Below are 22,267 nucleotides of genomic sequence, written 5' to 3' on the forward strand. Positions count from 1 at the left end.
CTTGGGAAAGCAATTGGGAAGGTCCCTTTGAAATCATTGATACTATGGGACAAGTAGTGATTTTGGTTCAAAGAGCACCGAATGCTTTAAAGAATACTCGCAGACAACATAAATTGTGGGTACATGTTGATCAATGTAAATTGTATGTACCAAAATAATGATACTGCTTTTCTTCATTAGGGAATGAAATTCTTCATGGAATATGCATTCTACAACGGAAAAAGATGTCTTCAGAAAAACAGTTTCATGATGAGAATGTCATTGTTGATGGTGATGTTCACAACTACATGCGCAGAATTCTTTCACGATAAAAAGAGTGACCATGATACAGAGACTTCAATCCTTACACGAAGGAGAAGAGGATTTCATCTTGAAGATTTTCTGGAAGAACAAATTCAAGATAATTCCAGAGACATTTCCGGAAGTCTTTGCATGGGTTATGGCGTTAACTGTTGTATTGAATTACACTTCAGACATGATACACACATTACATTACATGCAACAGCAGGACAAAGTTCACTCAATTACAAGGAACATTCACACATAACAATAGAACAGGTACATGGGAATGTACATCAATAGATGTATTATACTGGAGTATTGTGATAAAAGGAAATGAGTCAGCTACATGGTCTGGAGACCTCACAAATGATAAGATAGCATTAGGAAAAGTGGGAAAATCTCGAGAGGAAATTTGGTTTCAAACCCAGAACTATGTAAAAATAATGGATCCATCAATTTTTCCCATAACAGGAAAAATTGATGAAGATTGGGTGAAAAATTGGAGATTCCAAATAATTAGGGAACCTGTTGGAGTTAACATAACCATTAACTTCATAGGAACAAATGTTATTAATCCCGAACTTCAAGTTTCTCCAACATGGGTAAATATTCAGGAAGAAACTAATCCATTATATTTAACATGCAGCACAAGATTAGAGATTCCATCCGAATCTGTGATAACATGGACTAAAGGAGAGGTATTTTTAGGTAGTTTATCAAATGGTCCAACTAATGTAATTCATAGAGGTCAATTTGGAAATGTGAAATGGTTTGATAAAAAGTTTATATTTTATCAAGATCATCCATCTCCTAAAGATTCAGGAATTTATCAGTGTTGCATATTAACTCTAAACAACCATAAACAATGTGAAACTGTAAATGTTACTGTATGGTCACCTACAGAAAATATTTGTACCAAAGTCAAATTTGAATCATCTAGTCCTTTCCAGATTAACCATTTCCAGTCCAAGCCTCTTTTGAGGAATGGTAAATATGTCACCATAATGTGGACATTTAACATATCAGACTGGAAAATATCATCAAAATATCCTAAATGTGGAAAGCATCTTGCTAATATGGAGGTAGGTTTAGAAAAATGGTTTAAAAGGAGTGTTTCCAAGCAAACCAGAACTAAAAGAGGTATAGTAGAAGGTATTTTAGGAGGAATAGGTACCTTTGGAAGCTTGGTAAATACAATGAATGTAAATTCATTACAATCAGATTTAAAAACCATAGGTTATCTGGAAAAGAAAGGAATTAAAGTACAGAAAAGTCTAAACCAACTTTTAGAGAAAATGATTGTTAATTCTGTAGTTGTTTTAGGATCTTCTGTTTCACATCTTCAAGATGTTACTTTAGGTTTGATCCAAAGTGAACAAGAGTCAGAAGTAGCCAGGGCATGTATGGAAATCCAAATAGAATATTCTACAAATTTAAAAATAATGGCTCAGGCTTTACAAAGTGGAATTACTCCACTTGGTTTATTGGAAAATCTACCTATGGAATATAATTACAGTATGAGACACATAGATTTATGGGTAAATAAGTGGTTAGGATGTAATGAGAACACATGTACAGCGACCTCATTGATTCCAGTAGCTGGAAGAGAACAAATGGTCGTTCCAGTAACTGTTTTAGGAGTTCCCGTGAGTGAAACACAGTTGATTTTTTATCAATTGCAATATACGGAATTTGCATATGATGGTTCTCATATAGAACAATTGGATCTTTCTTCATGTTTACACTTTGTTTCTAAAATAATCTGTTTACCGGAGCAAGATAAGGAGATTTATCATTCTTGTTTCCATAATCAAACTTCTTGCCATGCACGAATTGAGAATGTATACTCAATTCATGATTTGGTAACTCAAGTTGGTCCAAACAAAGTTTGTGTACAAGTGATGTCTGAGAAAGAAAAGGTTGTAGCATTCTTTTCTTCTTGTATACATTACGAGAATTTGACAAGAGGTCTATATTGTTTGGAAGGAGATTTGAAAGCTATTTCTATGAATTTAGGAAGACTTAATATTTCTTCCATAAATACAAATCAATTAAAAACCCTTCCAGTACAATTTAATCTCACTCAAATTGATACATTTCCGTGGGATAAGTGGACAGAAGAAATTAAAAAGGATAAAGGTTTTTTAAAAATATTAAGTGAACAAATAAAAGAAGCAGAAATTGCATTTAATCATAAACAAGGACAATTATCAGAAATAGAACATGAATGGAATATCATGTCTGGAACGTCTTGGTGGGGAAAATTGAAGAAATCTGTAAATATGTGGTCAAAATCTTCTACACAAACAGCAGTTGAGAATACGTTATCCCATCCTATTATTATTATATTTATTATTATATTTTTGTGTATTATCTATCAAGTTTTTGTTATGTATAGGATTAGGAAAACATATAGGAATATAAAGGAAGAAATTAATAAGGGAGACAACATTTTAAAAGAAATGTTAAAAAGAACTCAGTATTCCAATTCTATATTGAATACGGAACCAAAAATTGATCAATCAACCAAGTGCTATAACATAGTCAATGAATGAATGTGATATGAATGTGATACGAATGGTGAATAATTGCGAAGGTTATGATTGAAAAATTAGATTTAAAATCATAATCAGGGGGAAATGTAAAATAACATATTAACACTTTTTAGTAGGATAGGGTATTTTAAGGACCATGAAAGGTCAGCACTTGTGTGACGTGTCAATTTTGACAGTTCTTGAGACGACAATAGTATTTGGAAAGGTTAGGAATCCTCCTAACTCAGCATATCATTATTAGCTTTACAAATAAGGAAACTTAGAAAACCATGATGTAAGGGGTTTTACTTGTTAACCATATATGTCTGTTATAATGGTAAATTTAGGATACAATGTAACTCTATGGAGAGTCAACCTATAAAAAGGCTTTGTCTCATGACATTGGGAGAGCATTCATTGACAAGACACCTGTGCTCTCCACACACACATTCACACATACACGTTACTTTAAGGGAATCACTTTTTCTTCACTCATTCTAAATTGGTTTATTGCTTGCTTGTTATCTTTTGAGATTCTTCTGCTGTACTTTATATTTTTCTCTTCCTAAACTTTGTAACTGTTTCTTTTTATGCGAATTAAACCCTTTTAACTTTTATCTTTCATCACGAACTTTGCGCATTTTGTTGGGCTCCTTCTAAAGCATTTCTTGAAAAATAGAGAAATGCTGGACGATATTTTACACTTTGGCCGACAGGAGCTCACCACACACGTTTGGCCTGATCAACAACTATTTGCATAGGTATAGCATAGTATATGCATCAGTATGTACAACAACACAACGTGCTTCCCACCCTGCTGCAGTATTCATAATTGTCTTGTTTATGACCTTCTGTGCATTCCTGTTTATTCAAGCCTCAAAGATGAGCTCAATACACAAATACCAAATGGTTTGAATCTACAGTATGTTCGTATGAGGAACTCCAACATGGGTTTGAGCTGCTATAATCTTTTGCTAATGTTTTTATATTTGTAACATAAAGATGTGAAATTTATTGTGATTCTTTATTTTTCTAGACATGAAGTACACAAGTGTTTTAGACACTCTTGCTCGTTGACATTCATTTTGAAGAGTATGCATGCTATTTTTTTTCGTTCAATATATCTTTATTGAAGATTTTTTCATTTATCCAGAATAACCAGTATACGAAGGATCGGTGCAAAAATAATCGTACATCATAGCACGTTACATTAGTATACAGAAGTACTATGTATGAGTAAGCAGGAGCAAGGTGTTAATGTGTACTCCAATTATTGCGTTCTAGAAAACTACTTGACGCAGCATTAGTACAGTTCAGGTATCAATATCTAGTAGAATAGAAACATGGAAAATAACAAAACAACAGAAAGAAAGAAAAAGGCAGAGAGTTATACATAGATCAAGACTTCATAGTGTGCATCACAGGCATCCATGAGTATAATCAGTGTAACATGCCTATATCCTACATAGGTAATCAGAGCTAGAGTTTCCCAAGTTATCCACCAGGGGATAGGTTGGTCCACTGCACCCATTCCCTTTCAAATCTACGCAGCACGAAACCCTTGTGTGCCACCATCTTTTCAAATGATCTAGTAGTGTTTACGGAACTTAAAATTTCCTGTACAGTCGGTATCACCGAGCTTTTCCAGTACCTAGTTATGGCTAGTTTTGTGGCTAAAAACAGATGCATAGCAATGGTCCTGAATTTATAAGGGATCTCTATAATATCAATAAAGAGCAAGGCCAGAGCTGTATCTCTAATTTGCTTGCGGCCTGATGCCCTTTCGACTAATTCAAAAATACTAGACCACAATTCTTGTAACAAGGGGCAACCCCAAAGTATGTTTAAAAGGGACCCTCTGCCACCGCATCCCCTCCAGCACGGCTCCAGTTCCCGAGCCTGGGTAAATGCGACTTAGTCTCAGGGGGGTGAAATACCATCTGAGTAGTGTTTTCGAGTAAGATTCAAGGTGTGACATGCACTTCAGTCCTTTAGTCGCGTAATTAATAGCTGTGGACCACTGCGCTGGGGGGATACCACGTCCTAATTCTAGTTCCCACAAGACAATGGGGGCAGTCTTTACAAAGGAGTTTTTGCTGCCTAGAAATGAGTAGAGAGGGCGGATTCCCTTCCATTTGGATTGTGTCAGGGCCCATTGGTTCAGTAGCACAACGTGTGAGTTCACAGCAAGTGTAGGATTGGAGGCCAATAAGTGGTGAATCCTCAAATATTTATAATAATCCCTTTTATGTATATTGAAACGGATTTGCAAGTTTTCAAAGAAGTTCAAACCTGCCTGGAAAAGCAAATCTGCAACCGTTACTACGCCTCCATCTCTCCACCCTTCCAGAGAAAGGTCAGGAATGAGGTAATGCAGCGCCTCTATTGGGGTGAATTTTGCAATAGAAGCAATCGTTCCGTGACCACCACTGTGATACCGTTTCCAGGCTTTCAAGGAGGTGGAAAGTAGGTATCGGAGGGATTGCGCCGGTACTTCCTTAAAGAGGGAAGCCAGCATCATTGCTTTTAAGTTGTGGGCTGGGGCGAGTGTCTGCTCAATGTGGACCCAGTGTTTGGGATTATCAACGGCCCACCATTCCTTAAGTTGGTGTATCCTAGTAGCTAGGTAATAATCATAAATATTTGGGAGGTTTAATCCCCCTACATTCTTAAATCTGGACATAATTGTCCTGGCAATGCAGGGAGGACCTTTTTTCCAAATGAACCTATTAAGCATTTTATTAACAGCGTTAAAAAAGGAACTGGGTAGTTCCAGTGGGAGGATTCTGAACAGATAGAGAAGCTTAGGGAGCACTTGCTGCTGGAAGGCTGCCAATCTGCCTAGCCACGATATTTCCAATTTCGCTATGTTTTCCAACTCCTTCTGAAAGTCTAGGAGGAATCGAGGAAAATTTGCATCATACAGTTTTTGAATAGTGGGGGTAAGTTGAACCCCAAGATATTGGACTCCTATGGTCTGCCAGTCCCAGGGGTAAAGCTTTTTTAGATGCTCCAGAGTTTGGTTGGGGACAAAGAGAGGGAGGGCTTGAGATTTACTTTCGTTAAGTTTGTAAAATGATAGGGAGCCATAAGTGTGAATAACTTTCCTAACTTCATGTAGCGACAGGACAGGGTTGGTTAGGGAAAGGATTATGTCATCCGCATATAAGGAGAGGGTGTGTTGCCTGTCACCAATCTGAATTCCCGAGACACTTTATGATTGTCTGATAGCCTGCGCTAACGGCTCTAGGCACAGTATAAATATTAGAGGGGACAGGGGGCAGCCCTGCCTAGTACCGTTTGAGAGGTTAAAGGGATTCGACAGAACACCATTAGGCAGCAGGGCCCTTATATAATGCTTCTATTGCTCTAATAAGAGCGTCAGGGAAGCCCATTTTTTGGAGTACCGAGAAGGCAAACGACCAATTCACCCGGTCGAATGCCTTCTCAGTGTCCAGGGTAAGGAACACCGTGGGCAGTCGTAGCCTATTGACCCTATCCAATAGGTTGAATACTCTCCTGGAGTTGTCTGTAATCTGCCTACCCAAGACAAATTCTACCTGGTCGGGGGCAACCAAGGTCGGTATAATCGCCGCCAATCTATTTGCCAATAACTTGACGTAGATGTTCAGGTCAGTATTGAGGAGGGAAATAGGCCGAAAGTTTTGGGGAATAGTTGGTTCTTTGCCGGGTTTGGGCAAGGTGACAATAGTGTCCTCCAACATCTCCATAGGCATGTGCCCATCAGTCATGATCCTCACTAAGGACGAGTGAAGATGCGGGCCCAGAATCTCAGAGAAAAGCTTGTAATAGGAATTAGACAGACCATCCGGTCCGGGGCTTTTATGATGGGGTAGCTTTTTAATAATGCCTAATATTTCATCTAATGTAATGGGCTGACATAACCTTACTTTATGTTCTTCAGACATGGAAGGCAGTGAGAGGGAATTAAGAAAATTGCTGATGTCATGGTCAGAAGGTTGAACCACCTCTTTATTATCAGCTAGGTTGTATAACTTTGAATAGAAGGACATGAACCTATTCACAATCTCTTTCGGGTCATACATTTTGTGGGTTTTAGAGGTGTCCCAGAGAAAAGCAATCCGGGAGTTTTGGGTCCTGCACTTAATTCTATTTGCCAATAGTTTTCCTGCTTTATTTGCTTGTGAATAGTACACGGCTATGGCTTTTTTCAAAGACAGTTAATATCTGTGCAGCATGTGCTCCCCTGGCTGTGCCCTGAGGGAGCGGAGCTCCTCTGGATAATGAGGAGTGGAGGACGCCTTATTCAGAATTTCTAATGCTCGAATTTTGTTCAGCAAATACGTAGTGAGGTGCTCTCTCTTCTTTTTGGCTTTATGCCCTAGCTTGATGAAAATACCTCTGATATAGGCCTTGTGTGCTGCCCAAACAATAGACAGATTATCTACTGTGTTCACATTGTTCAGGAAATATTCAGACAAAGCATCCTTTACCTCCCTTTGACAATCCAGGTCTGCAAGTAAATATTAATTTACTCTCCATGTCGGGTTCGGAGGGCGGTTGTACTGTTCTGAAATCATTACCGAGACAGGAGCATGGTCTGACCATGATATTGTTCCTATTTCAGAGCTTGTGATAGTCGAGAGGAAAGCTCTATCCACCAACACAAGATCTATACGAGAATATGTTAGATGTGAGGGGGAGAAATAAGTATAGTCTCGTTCCATGGCGTGATGTAAGCGCCAGATGTCATATAGGGACATTTTGGAGAGAAGACTCATCAATGTAAAGGGGGTTCCTTCTCACGGAGGAGTCCATGGGTGCATCTGGGACCATATTAAAATCCCCGCAAATGAGGACCCTTCCTTGTTGTACAGACTGGACCTTATTGAAAAGGTTTTGGAGGAAGCGCTGGGAGTGCGCATTGGGTGCATATATAGCCCTACCAAGGTATAGAGAATATTGTTTAGATAACAGACATGTATGATATGCCGCCCTCCGGAGTCGACGATAGAAGATACCGCAGTATAAGCTACAGTATTCTTAATTGCCAGCAACACTCCTCGTTTCTTTTTGGTACAGTGAGCCTGGAGAACAACTGGGAAACATCTATGTTTGATGCGGTCAGCATCCGCAGCTATTATATGCGTCTCCTGAGCGCACTGTAGAGAGAGAGCCTCCCTCCACATCAGATTGCGTTTGTAAGGGCTATTTAGCCCCCTAACGTTTAAAGAGCTAAGCTTTAGTACCATCATTAATCTGTATTGTTATGAATGCAAGAAGTGCCTTGAAGTGGAGGGAGGCGCAATCCCAGCAGCGGTGAACACAAACAAAGTAAGCATAGTGAAAAATAATGCTCTGCCAGAAATATGTAGAGAACCAGAACTGAAAAGTGAAAAACACAAACAGTGACTGGGGAGTCACAACAAATATTGCCCTAGTGGGAGGACAAGTTGGGAAGAAGGAGATAGGTAAGGCACATGTTTGCGCCTCAGCAACTGATAGGGGAAGAGTCCTGCCAAATGCCAGAATGGAGAATAGTAGGACTACTGCTCCATGGAGGTAGAAACGAAAAGGTCCCATTTAGGGCGCTTTCTTTCGTCGCCTATTTTCCACCAACAGCCATTCTCCAGATGTATGGTGACGTCTAGGGGCATCAAGATCTTGTATGGATTTACCTTCGCTTTACCTTCAGCAACTGAGCGAATCACCACAAAAGAGCCGTCTTTGTGAATTAAAAGCTTAACGGGGAAACCCCATCTATAAGCGATGGAGTGCGATCTCAGAGCTGTAGTAATAGGGGCAAGAGACTTCCGGAGTTGTAATGTCACCGCAAAAATCTTAACCCCCGCATATGGGGCCGGTAGAGACTCCATTTTCCTTGCGGCCGTGAGGAGTTGCTCCTTAATATGGAAAAAGTGCAGCCTACCCAGTACATCTCTTGGGACGTCGTCAGGTCGGTGCTTGGGCTTGACAATTCTGTGTGCCCTGTTGATTATAAGGTCGCGCTCAGCACATTTAGGCAGAAGCAGCTGTATCAGATTCTGACTGTAGACTGCCAGCTCATATGCAGTAACATCTTCTGGGACCCCCCTCAGTTTGAGGTTGTTCCAGTGGGAACGATCCTCCAGATCTGCGATCTTTGCCTTAAGCTGGGTGACCTCTTCAGAGAGGAGCTCATGGGAATCAATTAGTGTATTATGGGAGGTAGCAAACTGTCACATTTTGGTCTCCACATGCTCCATTTTATCCCCCAGCTCCCTAACAGTAGCCTGGATCGGCACAATTGATTTTGAGATCTGTGCCATTATGGAGTTGTGAAACGTCAGCAACATGTCCTTCAACAGGGTCCCTGAGGCTGGTTGGTCTGTCGTTTGCAGACCTTGTAGCGACTCATGTATGGAGGGTATACCCGTCTGGCCCCTGGGGGAAGCTGTGCACTCACCGGATTCACTGGGACCATGGTGTCTTGGTCGCTTCTTGTCCGGGCTGGCTGGCGGTGAGGCCTGGATGTTGGCGCTTCCAGGGGGAGCGGGAAGGGACTCCTCTGCCATCCGCTGAAGTCTGTATGAAGTCGCTGCAAGAGGGGACTCCGCAGAAGAAGCGTTGGAGGGAGACTTGTTTTGCAGGGGCCCGGTTGGTGAATGTGAGCCCGTTGATGAGGAAGGGCTGGAGCCCGGCGTGCTCCGTGTGCTGTCTCCTCCAGTGCCATTTTGGTCTTCTCATGGGCAAAGAAAAAGTCCAGTTTTCCCTGCTTCTTCAAGCTTTTTCTGCCTCTAGTCATCATGGAGGCATGCAGGGAGCTGAGAGGGACGAATAGATGTCAGTTTGGTGGTTATTAGTGGGGATTAGCAGGTCTGAGACGCTTCAGTGGAGCAGGAGCTCAGATTCAGGCTTCCATCTCACTCGGCTGCTTGGCCACGCCCCTGCATGCTATTTTTAAAGAAATATTATTGTTATGGCACTTGTTATGTTTCCCACCACTTGTTATGTTTCCCATGGCTGCTGCTGCTGGCTTCATGGGGACAGTGGCATCCGGTTGCCAGGGGACCCAGGATTGCAGGACTGCCCTTGCTGATGGAGCCCTGGGCCAGTGGGGAGGTGCGCTGGGTCTCCCGAACCTCAGCTCCACCTGACGTGCAGGCATGGCTGCATGGGTTGCCTTTCTTTCAGTATTAAGGCCAAAACCTGCATTGTGCAGGTGCTGGTCTCTTCTGGCTCCTCCTTATGGTTCCTTGCATTATAGAAGACCCCCCTGGCTTGTATTTCAGGATTTTCTGTATTTTGGGCTTTTGTGACTACAGTTTAGGCATCTGGCTTTCTGGTATCTGATTGATCTCCTAGTTCTAACTCTTTGGCATGTTTTGGTTTTCTCGTTTACCTCGGACATTACTTGTACTTTATTGATTAACTGGTATTTGAACTTTTTTCCGTACTCCTGGTGTTTCTTTGTTCGTCCCTGTTTGTGTGTCGCCCTTCACGTATTGCAGTATAGTAGTGTCATCCAGTTGTGAGTGACTGCCTAGGGTGATCGTGAAAGTAGGTAGGAATAGGGAGTCTGGGCAGTTTAGGGCTGCACTATACCTTTTTGAGTGCAATAGTAGTCATTATCCTGACACCTCTCCTCTGCTGCAGGTGGGTACAACTGCCACTCTGCTCACCTGCTCCAGTGTTTCGGCATTCTGGTCCTGTTGTCTCCCTCTCTCTGCTCTGTAGTCCCAGCTGTGGGGGTAGCACTGTGCATCCTATCTGCAGGCTAGGGCCTACTTCTTGACGGCTATGCCTCTCACTGCCCATAGGGCACATGTGTTGTCCCTCCAGCTCTTAAAGGGTCAGTTTCCTGTCCTGACCCTTACTGTGCTGCTTACCCTCACCTCAGATTATTTATAGGACTGCTGTACTCTTCCTGCCCTTATCTCTTGATGTCTTTAGATCAGTAGTTACTCAAACAAAGACAGCTCTAAGAGTCCAGATCCCTGTACAGAGTTTAAAGGGTAAAGACCAGGATTGCTGTTTAGATGACTCTCTTAGGTACAGTATAGCCCCAAACTTCATCTGTCCCTGCAATGTAATGCTGATGGTTATTATGGCAGCGGGAAGCCAGACCCCCATGTCTATCATTAAAGGGGTTATCTCACTTCATCAAATGCCATTTATCATGTAGAGACCACTGGTTATGACCACTCTGCAATCCAGAAGAGCTGGTCGAGTTTGCACACTATAGGAAAAAGCACTAGCCTATGTGGACTTCCGTGGTTCCAGCCACCAGAGAGTGTGGCACTTTTTTCTATAATGTACAAGCACGACCACCACTGCTGGATTGCAGGGTGGTCATAACCATGGAAACGAGGAGTGTACAGGTCCTTCTAAAAAAAATTGCATATTGTGATAAAGTTCATTATTTTCTGTAATGTACTGATAAACTTTCATATATTTTAGATTCATTACACACCAACTGAAGTAGTTCAAGCCTTTTATTGTTTTAATATTGATGATTTTGGCATACAGCTCATGAAAACCCCAAATTCCTATCTAAAAAAATTAGCATATCATAAAAAGGTTCTCTAAACGAGCTATTAACCTAATCATCTGAATCAACTAATTAACTCTAAACACCTGCAAAAGATTCCTGAGGCTTTTAAAAACTCCCAGCCTGGTTCATTACTCAAAACCGCAATCATGGGTAAGACTGCCGACCTGACTGCTGTCCAGAAGGCCATCATTGACACCCTCAAGCAAGAGGGTAAGACACAGAAAGAAATTTCTGAACGAATAGGCTGTTCCCAGAGTGCTGTATCAAGGCACCTCAGTGGGAAGTCTGTGGGAAGGAAAAAGTGTGGCAGAAAACGCTGCACAACGAGAAGAGGTGACCGGACCCTGAGGAAGATTGTAGAGAAGGACCGATTCCAGACCTTGGGGAGTCTGGAGTAGAAACATCCAGAGCCATCGTGTACAGGCGTGTGCAGGAAATGGGCTACAGGTGCCGCATTCCCCAGGTCAAGCCACTTTTGAACCAGAAACAGCGGCAGAAGCGCCTGACCTGGGCTACAGAGAAGCAGCACTGGACTGTTGCTCAGTGGTCCAAAGTACTTTTTTCGGATGAAAGCAAATTTTGCATGTCATTCGGAAATCAAGGTGCCAGAGTCTGGAGGAAGACTGGGGAGAGGGAAATGCCAAAATGCCTGAAGTCCAGTGTCAAGTACCCACAGTCAGTGATGGTCTGGGGTGCCATGTCAGCTGCTGGTGTTGGTCCACTGTGTTTTATCAAGGGCAGGGTCAATGCAGCTAGCTATCAGAAGATTTTGGAGCACTTCATGCTTCCATCTGCTGAAAAGCTTTATGGAGATGAAGATTTCATTTTTCAGCACGACCTGGCACCTGCTCACAGTGCCAAAACCACTGGTAAATGGTTTACTGACCATGGTATTACTGTGCTCAATTGGCCTGCCAACTCTCCTGACCTGAACCCCATAGAGAATCAGTGGGATATTGGGAAGAGAAAGTTGAGAGACGCAAGACCCAACACTCTGGATGAGCTTAAGGCCGCTATCGAAGCATCCTGGGCCTCCATAACACCTCAGCAGTGCCACAGGCTGATTGCCTCCATGCCACGCCACATTGAAGCAGTCATTTCTGCAAAAGGATTCCCGACCAAGTATTGAGTGCATAACTGAACATAATTATTTGAAGGTTGACTTTTTTTTGTATTAAAAACACTTTTCTTTTATTGGTCGGATGAAATATGCTAATTTTTTTAGATAGGAAATTTGGGTTTTCATGAGCTGTATGCCAAAATCATCAATATTAAAACAATAAAAGGCTTGAACTACTTCAGTTGTGTGTAATGAATCTAAAATATATGAAAGTCTAATGTTTATCAGTACATTACAGAAAATAATGAACTTTATCACAATATGCTATTTTTTTTTAGAAGGACCTGTATAATGTCATAGAAAAATGAATCCAGCCAGCAAAGGAGGCAATATGGACAATTATAGTACATTAGTAAGTAGCTTGTATTAACTTTCTCTACATGGTAAATTAAATTTGCTGAAGTGAGACAACCTCTTTAATATCTGCCCTTTAGGCCATGCCAGAGGTGTAGCCTAATAGGTTGCTATATAAAACATAGCATTCCCACACCAAAAATAAACAAATAAAACTATTTTTTCATTAAACATTTTTTAAAGAATAGTTGGCCATTAAAAAGTATATATTTGCTGCAATCATAAGGATCCATAACTTGCTATTTATACTGCTTTATGCATGGCACAAAAAAATGGCAGGTTTGATGTGTTTTTTTTTTTCAATTCCCCTCTACCACAATCACTATAAACTGCACCCTATCATGCACAACACAAGTCCTTACATGATTATGGCAATATAAAAAATAAAATAGCTATGTTGCTTGGAATGCAGCACATTTTTTATTTATTTTCCCTAATAAAATTTTATAGTGCAAAGGTAGTAAAATTTAATAATGCCGTATATGCTTGGTAGTTATACTGACCTGTAGAATAAAGTAATTTTTTATTGTGCGGTAAACAGTGGAGAAAAAAAAAACACCAAATCCCATGGTGGAATCCCTGTTTTTTTTTTTTTTTTTTGCATTCCTGTTTCCCCCCAAAATTAAGCAGAATAGTAGGAAATGTTTAATGCATGGTATTTAAAGAACAGCGTTGCTTTGCATTAAGAAAGCAAATGAACAAGAAACAAATATTTGCCCAAGAGGATGTATCAGCAGGGTATTGCCATTCCCCTTGTCAAATCGGTGACTCTACACAGTCTGGAACTGTCAGTAATGATTAACGTCCAGTTGTCAGTTTATTCTATTTTACAGAAGAATAAAGCCTGATCGTGAGCCAAAACCTGGAGTGGAGCCTACACAGACATGAGGTATAAGGGAAAGATCTGCACCTGTTCTGTGTTTAGAGCCGCACCTGGATTTGGCAGTCCATCACTGATGGAAATCACTGACCGAACACTGACTGTGTGAATGAGGCGTAACAGAAACAAGGCAGAGTTCTAATAAAAGTTGATCAAATATTGTGATTTTATAGGGGAATAGAATTACTTACTAAAAAAGACATGGGAGGAGAGCCGATAGGTCCTCTATAATATCTATACCTATCTTTTCTTAAAGAGGTATTCAGGTTTTAATTATTATATTTCTTTACTTAGCTAATAGGATGTTGAACAATTAAAAATTTTAAATTGCAGACCTTTGTTATATCCGTGCATTTGTCTCTCCTTAAAGAAAAAATATATATATGGTACAGCCCATTTTAGTCCTGTAAAATGCATCTGTAGAAGAGCTAGATAGGACTAAAAAAGGATTCCGTCTTGTGACCCTCAAAAGTATCATGTGACCTGGCTTTAGTAACATAGTATATAAGGCCGAAAAAAGACATTTGTCCATCCAGGTTGGCCTGTCATCGTGAGGTAGAAGCCAATTTTCCCCACTTAAGGGGAAAAAAAACTCCTTCCCAACTCGAATCATGCAATCAGATAACTCCCTGGATCAACGATCCCTCTCTAGTAGCTTTAGCCTGTAATATTATTACTCTCCAGAAACACATCCAGGCCCCTCTTGAACTCTTTGTAAAGTGATAGGACTATGTTCTCATCACAGGCATCTATGCCCCCTTTGATGCAACCCATTATCTTATTGGCCTTGGCAGCAGCTGCTGACACTGGTTTTTACTGCTTAGTTTGCTGTTTATTAGGATTCCTATCCCATGTCAGTGTTAGGCCGTTTTTTGCGGTCCGTATACGGAACCATTCATTTCGATGGTTCCGCAAAAAAAACGGATTGTGCATTCCGTTTACGTATTTCCGTTTTTCCGTTCCAAGATAGAACATGTCCTATTATTGCCCGCAAATAACGTTCCGTGGCTCCATTCAAGTAAATGGATCTGCAAAAAAAACAAACACATACGGAAATGCATCCGTATGTCTTTCATATCCGTTCCGTTTTTTGCGGAGCCATCTATTGAAAATGTTATGCCCAGCCCAATTTTTTCTATGAAATTACTGTATACTGTATATGCCATACGGTAAAACGGAACAGAAAAACAGAACGGAAACAAAAAACGGAACAACTAATCCGTTTAAAACGGACCGCAAAACACTGAAAAAGCCATACGGTCGTGTGAAAGAGGCCTTACCGAGTGTTTTACCATTTAGTATGTACGGGTTACTTGCATTATTCCTTCCCATGTGCATAACCTTACATTTGTCAGTGTTAAACCTCATCTGACACTTCTCTGCCCAAGCCTCCAGTCTATCCAGATCGCTCTGTAGTAGTATACTGTCCTCATCAGTGTTAATTACTTTACACAGTTTAGTGTCATCTGCGAAAATTTATATTTTACTGTGCAAGCCTTCTAGAAGTGTACTGAAGAACAGAACATATACACTATATTCAGTGTACAGTATTTCTGCAGCAGCAGCACCTCATGTCTGTAGAAGCAGATCTCTGTGTGTGCTTTGTATTTTTTTTTTACACTAAACTTTATTAACAACATGAGACCATCACTTAGAAACAGTCAGCCATTTTACAAATAACAGACAGGCACACAATGATGTAGTTTCTGTAATAACCACAATAAAAATGATGATTCCGCCACTAGTCCTGTTTACTTATCAATGAATGTGTTCTTTGTGCTAACCCAGCATATGTATGTATGTCATGTAACACTGCTTACTGAATGTCAACGTGTAAAAAATGTCACATGACGGATGCTATGTTTCAGTTTGGCCATGGATGCATTATATAGGACTGATACATGGGCTATACCAGGGATGGGCAAATTCGGCCCTCCAGCTGTTGTAAAACTACAAATCCCATCATTCCCAGTCTCCCTACAGCTATCAGCCTACAGCAGGGCATGATGGGATTTGTAGTTTTAAAACAGATGGAGGGCCGAGTTTGCTCATCCCTGGGCTATACCATTCTTCTGCATATAGAGGTCAACTGCCTGATAAGAAAGGTGTGTATGCAGAATTTTAAATATATTTATAATTGAAAATTGTATGATTTTCTATTATATAAACAAATACATTTTAAAAATTAAAACCGGAGTACCCCTTTAAGAATTCGTCTATGTTCACACTGTGATAAGGGCCTAAGTTCAGCCATAAGCATTACTGTGGCAGGCACTAAGGGGCCTAGGCTGGGACACTGCCTTTTCACGGTAGCCCAGTCTAAGCGCTGCCGTGAAGGCAGGTCAAGACCTAGGCCTGCCTCCAGTATTTCCCAGCAGGCTGCACCTCTCTTGTGCAACCTGCTGGTCAATGTCAGTATAGCACTGACTTTAAAATGCACTGCACTACACTGCACTGCACTGCAATGTATTTTAGAATCGATCAAAAGATTGCCTATTATAGTTCCCTTGTTGTACTACGTATGGTGAACTCTGTAAAAAATAAATGAAAAAGCGTTATGTACCCAAAAATGATTGCACAACCGTAGTAAAACATAAAAAAAACTGTATGTATTTGGCATTGCCATAATCATACTGAGCCAGAGAATACAGTTATCATGTTTATGACAAAAAATGAACCCTGAAAAATTCATAACCTAAAAATTATGTGGCAGTATTGCTGTTTTTTCCTATCCCCTCACAAAAATAGTTAATAAACGTTAATCAGTAGGTTATGTGTAGCCCAGCATGGTGCCATTAAAAGCTACAACTTGTCCTGCAAAAAACAAGCCTCTGTACGGCTACATAGACAGAAAAATAAAAATTATAACTCTTAGGCCTCTTTCGCACTTGCGTTGTCCGGATCCGGCGTGTACTCCACTTGCCGGAATTACACGCTGGATCCGGAAAAACGCAAGTGTACTGAAAGCATTTGAAGAAAATGCGTTCAGTGTTGCTATGGCACCCAGGACGCTATTAAAGTCCTGGTTGCCATAGTAGGAGCGGGGAGCGGGGGAGCGGTATACTTACCATCCGTGCAACTCCCGGGGCGCTCCAGAGTGACGTCAGAGCGCACCATGCGCATGGATGACGTGCCATGCGCCCTGACGTCACTCGGGAGCTGCATGGACGGTAAGTATACTGCTCCCCCGCTCCCCACTACACTTTACTATGGCTGCCAGGACTTTAGCGTCCCGGCAGCCATGGTAACCACTCTAAAAAAGCTAAACGTCGTATCCGGCAATGCGCCGAAACGACGTTTAGCTTAAGGCCGGATCCGGATCAATGCCTTTCAATGGGCATTCATTCCGGATCCGACCTTGCGGCAAGTCTTCAGTTTTTTGGGCCGGAGCAAAAAGCGCAGCATGCTGCAGTATTTTCTCCGGCCAAAAAACGTTCCGTTCCGGAACTGAAGACATCCTGATGCATCCTGAACGGATTTCACTCCATTCAGAATGCATTAGGATAATCCTGATCAGGATTCTTCCGGCATTGAGCCCCGACGACGGAACTCTATGCCGGAAGACCATAACACAGGTGTGAAAGAGCCCTTAGAAGGTGACAATGAAAAAAATCGCTTGGTCAGTACGGCACCAAACATACTGGTCACTGAGGGGTTAACTGTATATAAAACTTTAAAAACTGTGGTTTTGTATACAGAGGCATCCTGCAAAAGAGTATACTGCGAAGCATGTTTTTTTTTAACATGGAAACCCAGTGGTTATGTATTCCACTGTATACCTGTACAGTGACATATGCAGGGTCGGACTGGCCCCCCCGAGTACCAGAGGATCCTCCAGTGGGCCCAAGCTCTGACAATAATGGAACAAGGCCCTTAAGGTCCTATATACACAGAGGTTGGGCCTTCAGACCCATTTCCTCTGATCGGCGTAAGAGACTTCAGTCCGACACTGGACATACTGCATGTCACTGTCATATCAAGAATGCTTTCCAATGTGCACTTCTATCACATGTCAACAGAACCTTAAAGAGGAATTCTCAGAGCCAGCATTTATAACCAATACACATGACAGATGACATGCTGTGTCGGACTGGGGTACCTAGGGCCCACCAGTAAAATTTATTTTGGGGGTCCACCATACAGATACATTCAAATATAATAAATAATGTAACAAGTTTTTATATGAACATAGGCTGGTTGAGGTGCTGTACATTGAATATATGTATGTAGTGCAGTAAGTCTACTGTGTTATGTGCCATTTGTGCAGGAGGTGGGAGACTAGGGGCCCACCGGGGATTCCCCTGTACCCCTGTGGGCCAGTCCGAGCCTGATGTTCCACTGCTGGAGGTCCTGTGTCCCTCTTTCCTCCTTTCTGCACCTCCAGCAGTGAGGAGAAGCTTGAATGAAGCAGGGGCAAGCACGCATACTCCCACAATCAACTGTGGGTATGATAGAGCTAATCCAGAACTATACTCGGCTTCTCTTTGTCAGTCACATGGAGAAAGAATGGCTCAGCAGTGATGGGACCAACAGTGATCAGACATCTCCTTCCACCTCAGTAACATTGCTGATATGGATACACATGCTCATGTCCATCTATTAATTGCCACCAGCCCCACCTACCATTAGGCCCCTCTCAGATGAGCGAGTGTCTCGCTGCGGACTCGTAGTAGAGCACCCATCCTGAACTCCCAGCACTGACGGAGTCACATAGCATTATATTGATTTATGATGCTATGTAACCCTTATAATTCTGGAATGTATTAGAGGACATTGACAGCATTATGTCAGTGTTATCCAGTACATTTCAGACCTCCAAGGGTTACATAGCATCATAAATCAATATAATGCTATGCGACCCCGGCAGTGACGGGAGTTCAGGATGGGTGCTCTACTACGAGTCCGCAGTGAGACACTCTCTCGTCTGAAAGGGGCCTTAGAAGATGTTCAGTTACAGGGAGAGAGGTGCAGCAGTCAGGACATACCCCTGAGAAAAGGAGTGTCTCCCTAAACTGCAGCAGAAAGGACATGTCCCGTGAGCTTTCAGTTTGAAATAAAGCTAGCATAGCAATTTAAGCAATGAATGGAGGAATCTCTGGATCCATGTGAAGTAGAGGCCTGGTTCTAGCTTTGTTAGGGACTGTCATATACTATATGATGTCTGATTTTAATTTTTTATATTAATCATGGGATAACCCCTTTACATCCAATTTGATTTCATATGGTTACACAATAAAACATGAAAAAGTACAAGGATGTGGATACATTTTATGGGCACTCTACAGGTACCTTTCAAAGGTGTCACATCATTTTATTTCTTTGAAAGGATACTGTGCATTTTGTGAGTGGCTGCATTTACCATCGCCTTACTCAGATAATAGGCTTATTAGATACTGTACTAAATAAGGTGGAAGAAAATCCTGATGTATATGTACTAAGTGACACCAAATCCTGCATGGATGATCCCAGTCCCCCGGCGCCAAGCATATTTTGTCTATGTTGGCTTGGTGAACACATCCTGGAAGTGAGCTATGGGCAACGTTCAGGTTTTTACGTCCTTTATATGTGTGAGTAAACAGGCCTTAAGTGAATGTACTGTATGTATTTATATGTAAATTTGGACTCAATCATTTCATTGATGAATTCAGCATGCCGAATGAAGATATAATAATTTCTTCTACAGTGGGAGTGGCAATTATCAAGGAATGTAAAAGTTTTATTAATGGATGTTATTTTTCTTCTGTATTTTATGTTCTTTAAATTACTTCTAAGGTTTAATAACTAAGTATCCTGATGTTTTCGCTTTAATACAGTTTTTGTTCCAAACATGTAAAGACAAAGTTAAACAGTATAAAGTTATTCATATTTAATCGTGCATAACTAACTCTCATTTAGAACTGGGTATAGCCTAGGAGTTGGCCTGCCATGAACTGTTTGACAAACCAGACTGGATAGCAGTCATTGAGTTCTACGAAATAGGGTGTGGAACTGAAAGATTCACTTCGATATTGCATCTTTTTGGCGATAATTTCAAAGAAGGGTCTGTATAGTGCTGTTAAATGGGTTGTAACATCATGGACAATGGGGGCATATCGCTAAGATATGCCCCCATTGTTTTATAGGTGCGAGTCCCACTGCTGGAACCCGTACCTATATTGAGGACGGAGCCCCGCAAGGTGTTGGCTGGAGGACTCCAGTCCAGCCACCACCAAGTCGGCTCCCCATAGAAGTGAATGGGAGCGCACCGCACATGCGCGGCCCCAGCTCCCTTTTATTTCTATGGGGCCAACGGAAATAGCCGAGCCAGTGCTCGGCTACTTTCACCAGCCCCATTGAAAATGAATGGAGGGCGGCCGTGCATGCGCAGTACGCCCTCCTTCACTTGCGGGGCTCCGTTTTGGATATACTGTAGGTGCGTGTCCCACCCCTATAAGACAATTGGGGCATATCCTAGCAATATGCCCTCATTGTCCATGATGAGACAACCCCTTTAACCACTTCTTTATGTCTTGTGCAGGAAGTGCTCTGCTGTCTGTCTCAATATAATAGAATTGAGATATCCAACAAGGTGCCTCCTAAACTTGAATTAGGACAGGGTGTATATCAGAAAGCAGTACCCAACCCAACTCTTGTGTTTCAGGAAGTGCTAAAAATAATTACACTTGCAAAGTAAGGCAAAATAATAAAGGGATTAAGGAATTAGCATTTGCATTCATTCACAGAACTAAAGGCTATAAATTGGGCATTGCAACAGAAACAGTAATGAGCATTTATTAACAATACAGATCAGATATGCCGAATTTCTCAGAAAATCTCTACTTCATGACTGTAATATCTACAGACATACTGAATTGTCTCGGATACTACTAGAATTAAATGCAGCCACTCAAAGAAAATAGACAATTATCTATACACTAGCTATAGATTATGCATTTACATCGACCTTCAAGTTGTTACTGCAGTCATCAAGGTACATGACCATACTATATCCTTGCATACGGAAAGCTCAGCTATATGGCCGGTCTAGAACTACAGGACTTGATCACTAAACCCCCTACACCCTTTCAAATTCTGTATGCAGAAGCCATCCCAGTAAAATCTCTCATGCTGACATCTTACCTCTTCTACTTCCATCAACATATCTGGGATTTTGCAATGTTGTACTCTTTATAAAACAGTGAGAATGCTGAGAAAACTGAAGAGCCCTGCTTCGGCCTTTGGTTTTCAGTAATGAGCACAGGGGAGGGAGGGAAAGAGGGAGGGAAAGAGGGAGGGAAGGAGGGAGGGGAAGAGGAAGCACCAGCTGCCCTTTGTGCACAGGCAGTGTATAGCTCTTAGTCATTGCTATTACACATTGACTAATTGATCTTCAGTTAAATAAGATACAACAATGACAAACATCTGATTAACTCTTTCAAGACACAGCCAGATTTTACCTACCTGCCCAGGCCTATTTTTACAAATCTAACGTGTCACTTTATGTGGAAATAACTTTTGAATGCTTTTACTTATCCAAGCTATTCTGAGATTGTTTTCATCGGACACATTGCACTTTATGTTAGTGATAAATTTAGGTCAATACATTTTACCTACTGTATATTTATAAAACAAAAATACAAAATTACAGAAAATTTGGAAAAAGTCGCTTTTTCTTAATTTGAATTTGGCCTCATGCACACGGCCGTTGTTTTGGTCCACATCCGAGCTGCAGTTTTGGCGGCTCGGATGCAGACCCATTCACTTAAATGGGGCCACAAAAGATGCGGACAGCACTCCGTGTGCTGTCCGCATCCGTTGCTCCGTTCTGTGGTCCGCTAAAAAAATATAACATGTCCTATTCTTATCTGCGCTTTGCGGACAAGAATAGGCAGTGATATTAAAGGCTGTCCGTGTCGTTCTGCAAATTGCGCCATCCGTGGTTTGCGGACCGCAAAACACTCAACCAAAGTAAAAAATCATTTTTTTTAGGAAAAATTTATTGAAAACATTCTTTCCTGTATATTTACTTGTATATAAAGTGCAAGTTCTGCCAAAAATTACAATGAAGAGGCATTACGATACAACCTGTATATCACATAAAGGAGGGCCTCATTCACATTGAGTTGCGGGCCTGCAGGTGAGCTGACCCTGTAAAAGATTTAGGTTTGGGCTTGCAGGTGAGCTGACCCTGTAAAAGATTTGAGTTGCGGGCCTGCAGGTGAGCTGACCATGTAAAACATTTTAGGTGTGGGCCTGCTGCTGAGCTGACCCTCTAAAACATTAAGAGCGAGGGCCTGCTGCTGAACTGACCCTATAAAACATCAAGAGCGAGGGCCTGCTGCTGAACTGACCCTATAAAACATTATATGCGAGGGCCTGCTGCTGAACTGACCCTATAAAACATTAGGGGTGAGGGCCTGCTGCTGAACTGACCCTCTAAAACATTATGGGCGAGGGCCTGCTGCTGAGCTGACCCTCTAAAACATTCCTGCTTTGTCAATGCAAGAAAATATATGTGGGGCAGACCTCACAGGAACTACGGAAACGAATCCAGCAGCATATGTCTAACATTACTCTGGCTGCACGGGATAGGTCTGAAAACG

The 22,267-nt window shown here is 41.6% G+C and overlaps 1 protein-coding gene across 1 annotated transcript in view; it reads right to left on the bottom strand.

Annotated features, from left to right (window-relative positions):
- Nucleotides 1-20,935, bottom strand: part of MAT2B (methionine adenosyltransferase 2B) — an 86,443-nt gene extending 65,508 nt beyond the window's left edge. Inside the window, exon 1 of the mRNA XM_044280855.1 lies at nt 20,805-20,935. Coding sequence (XP_044136790.1) covers nt 20,805-20,825 — 21 coding nt within the window. The 5' untranslated portion in view covers nt 20,826-20,935. The remainder of the gene's footprint in view (nt 1-20,804) is intronic.
- Between the last annotated feature and the right edge of the window lie 1,332 nt (nt 20,936-22,267).

The sequence above is a fragment of the Bufo gargarizans genome, chromosome 2 (genome assembly GCF_014858855.1).
Source record: "Bufo gargarizans isolate SCDJY-AF-19 chromosome 2, ASM1485885v1, whole genome shotgun sequence".
In the NCBI taxonomy this organism is placed as follows: Eukaryota; Metazoa; Chordata; class Amphibia; order Anura; family Bufonidae; genus Bufo; species Bufo gargarizans.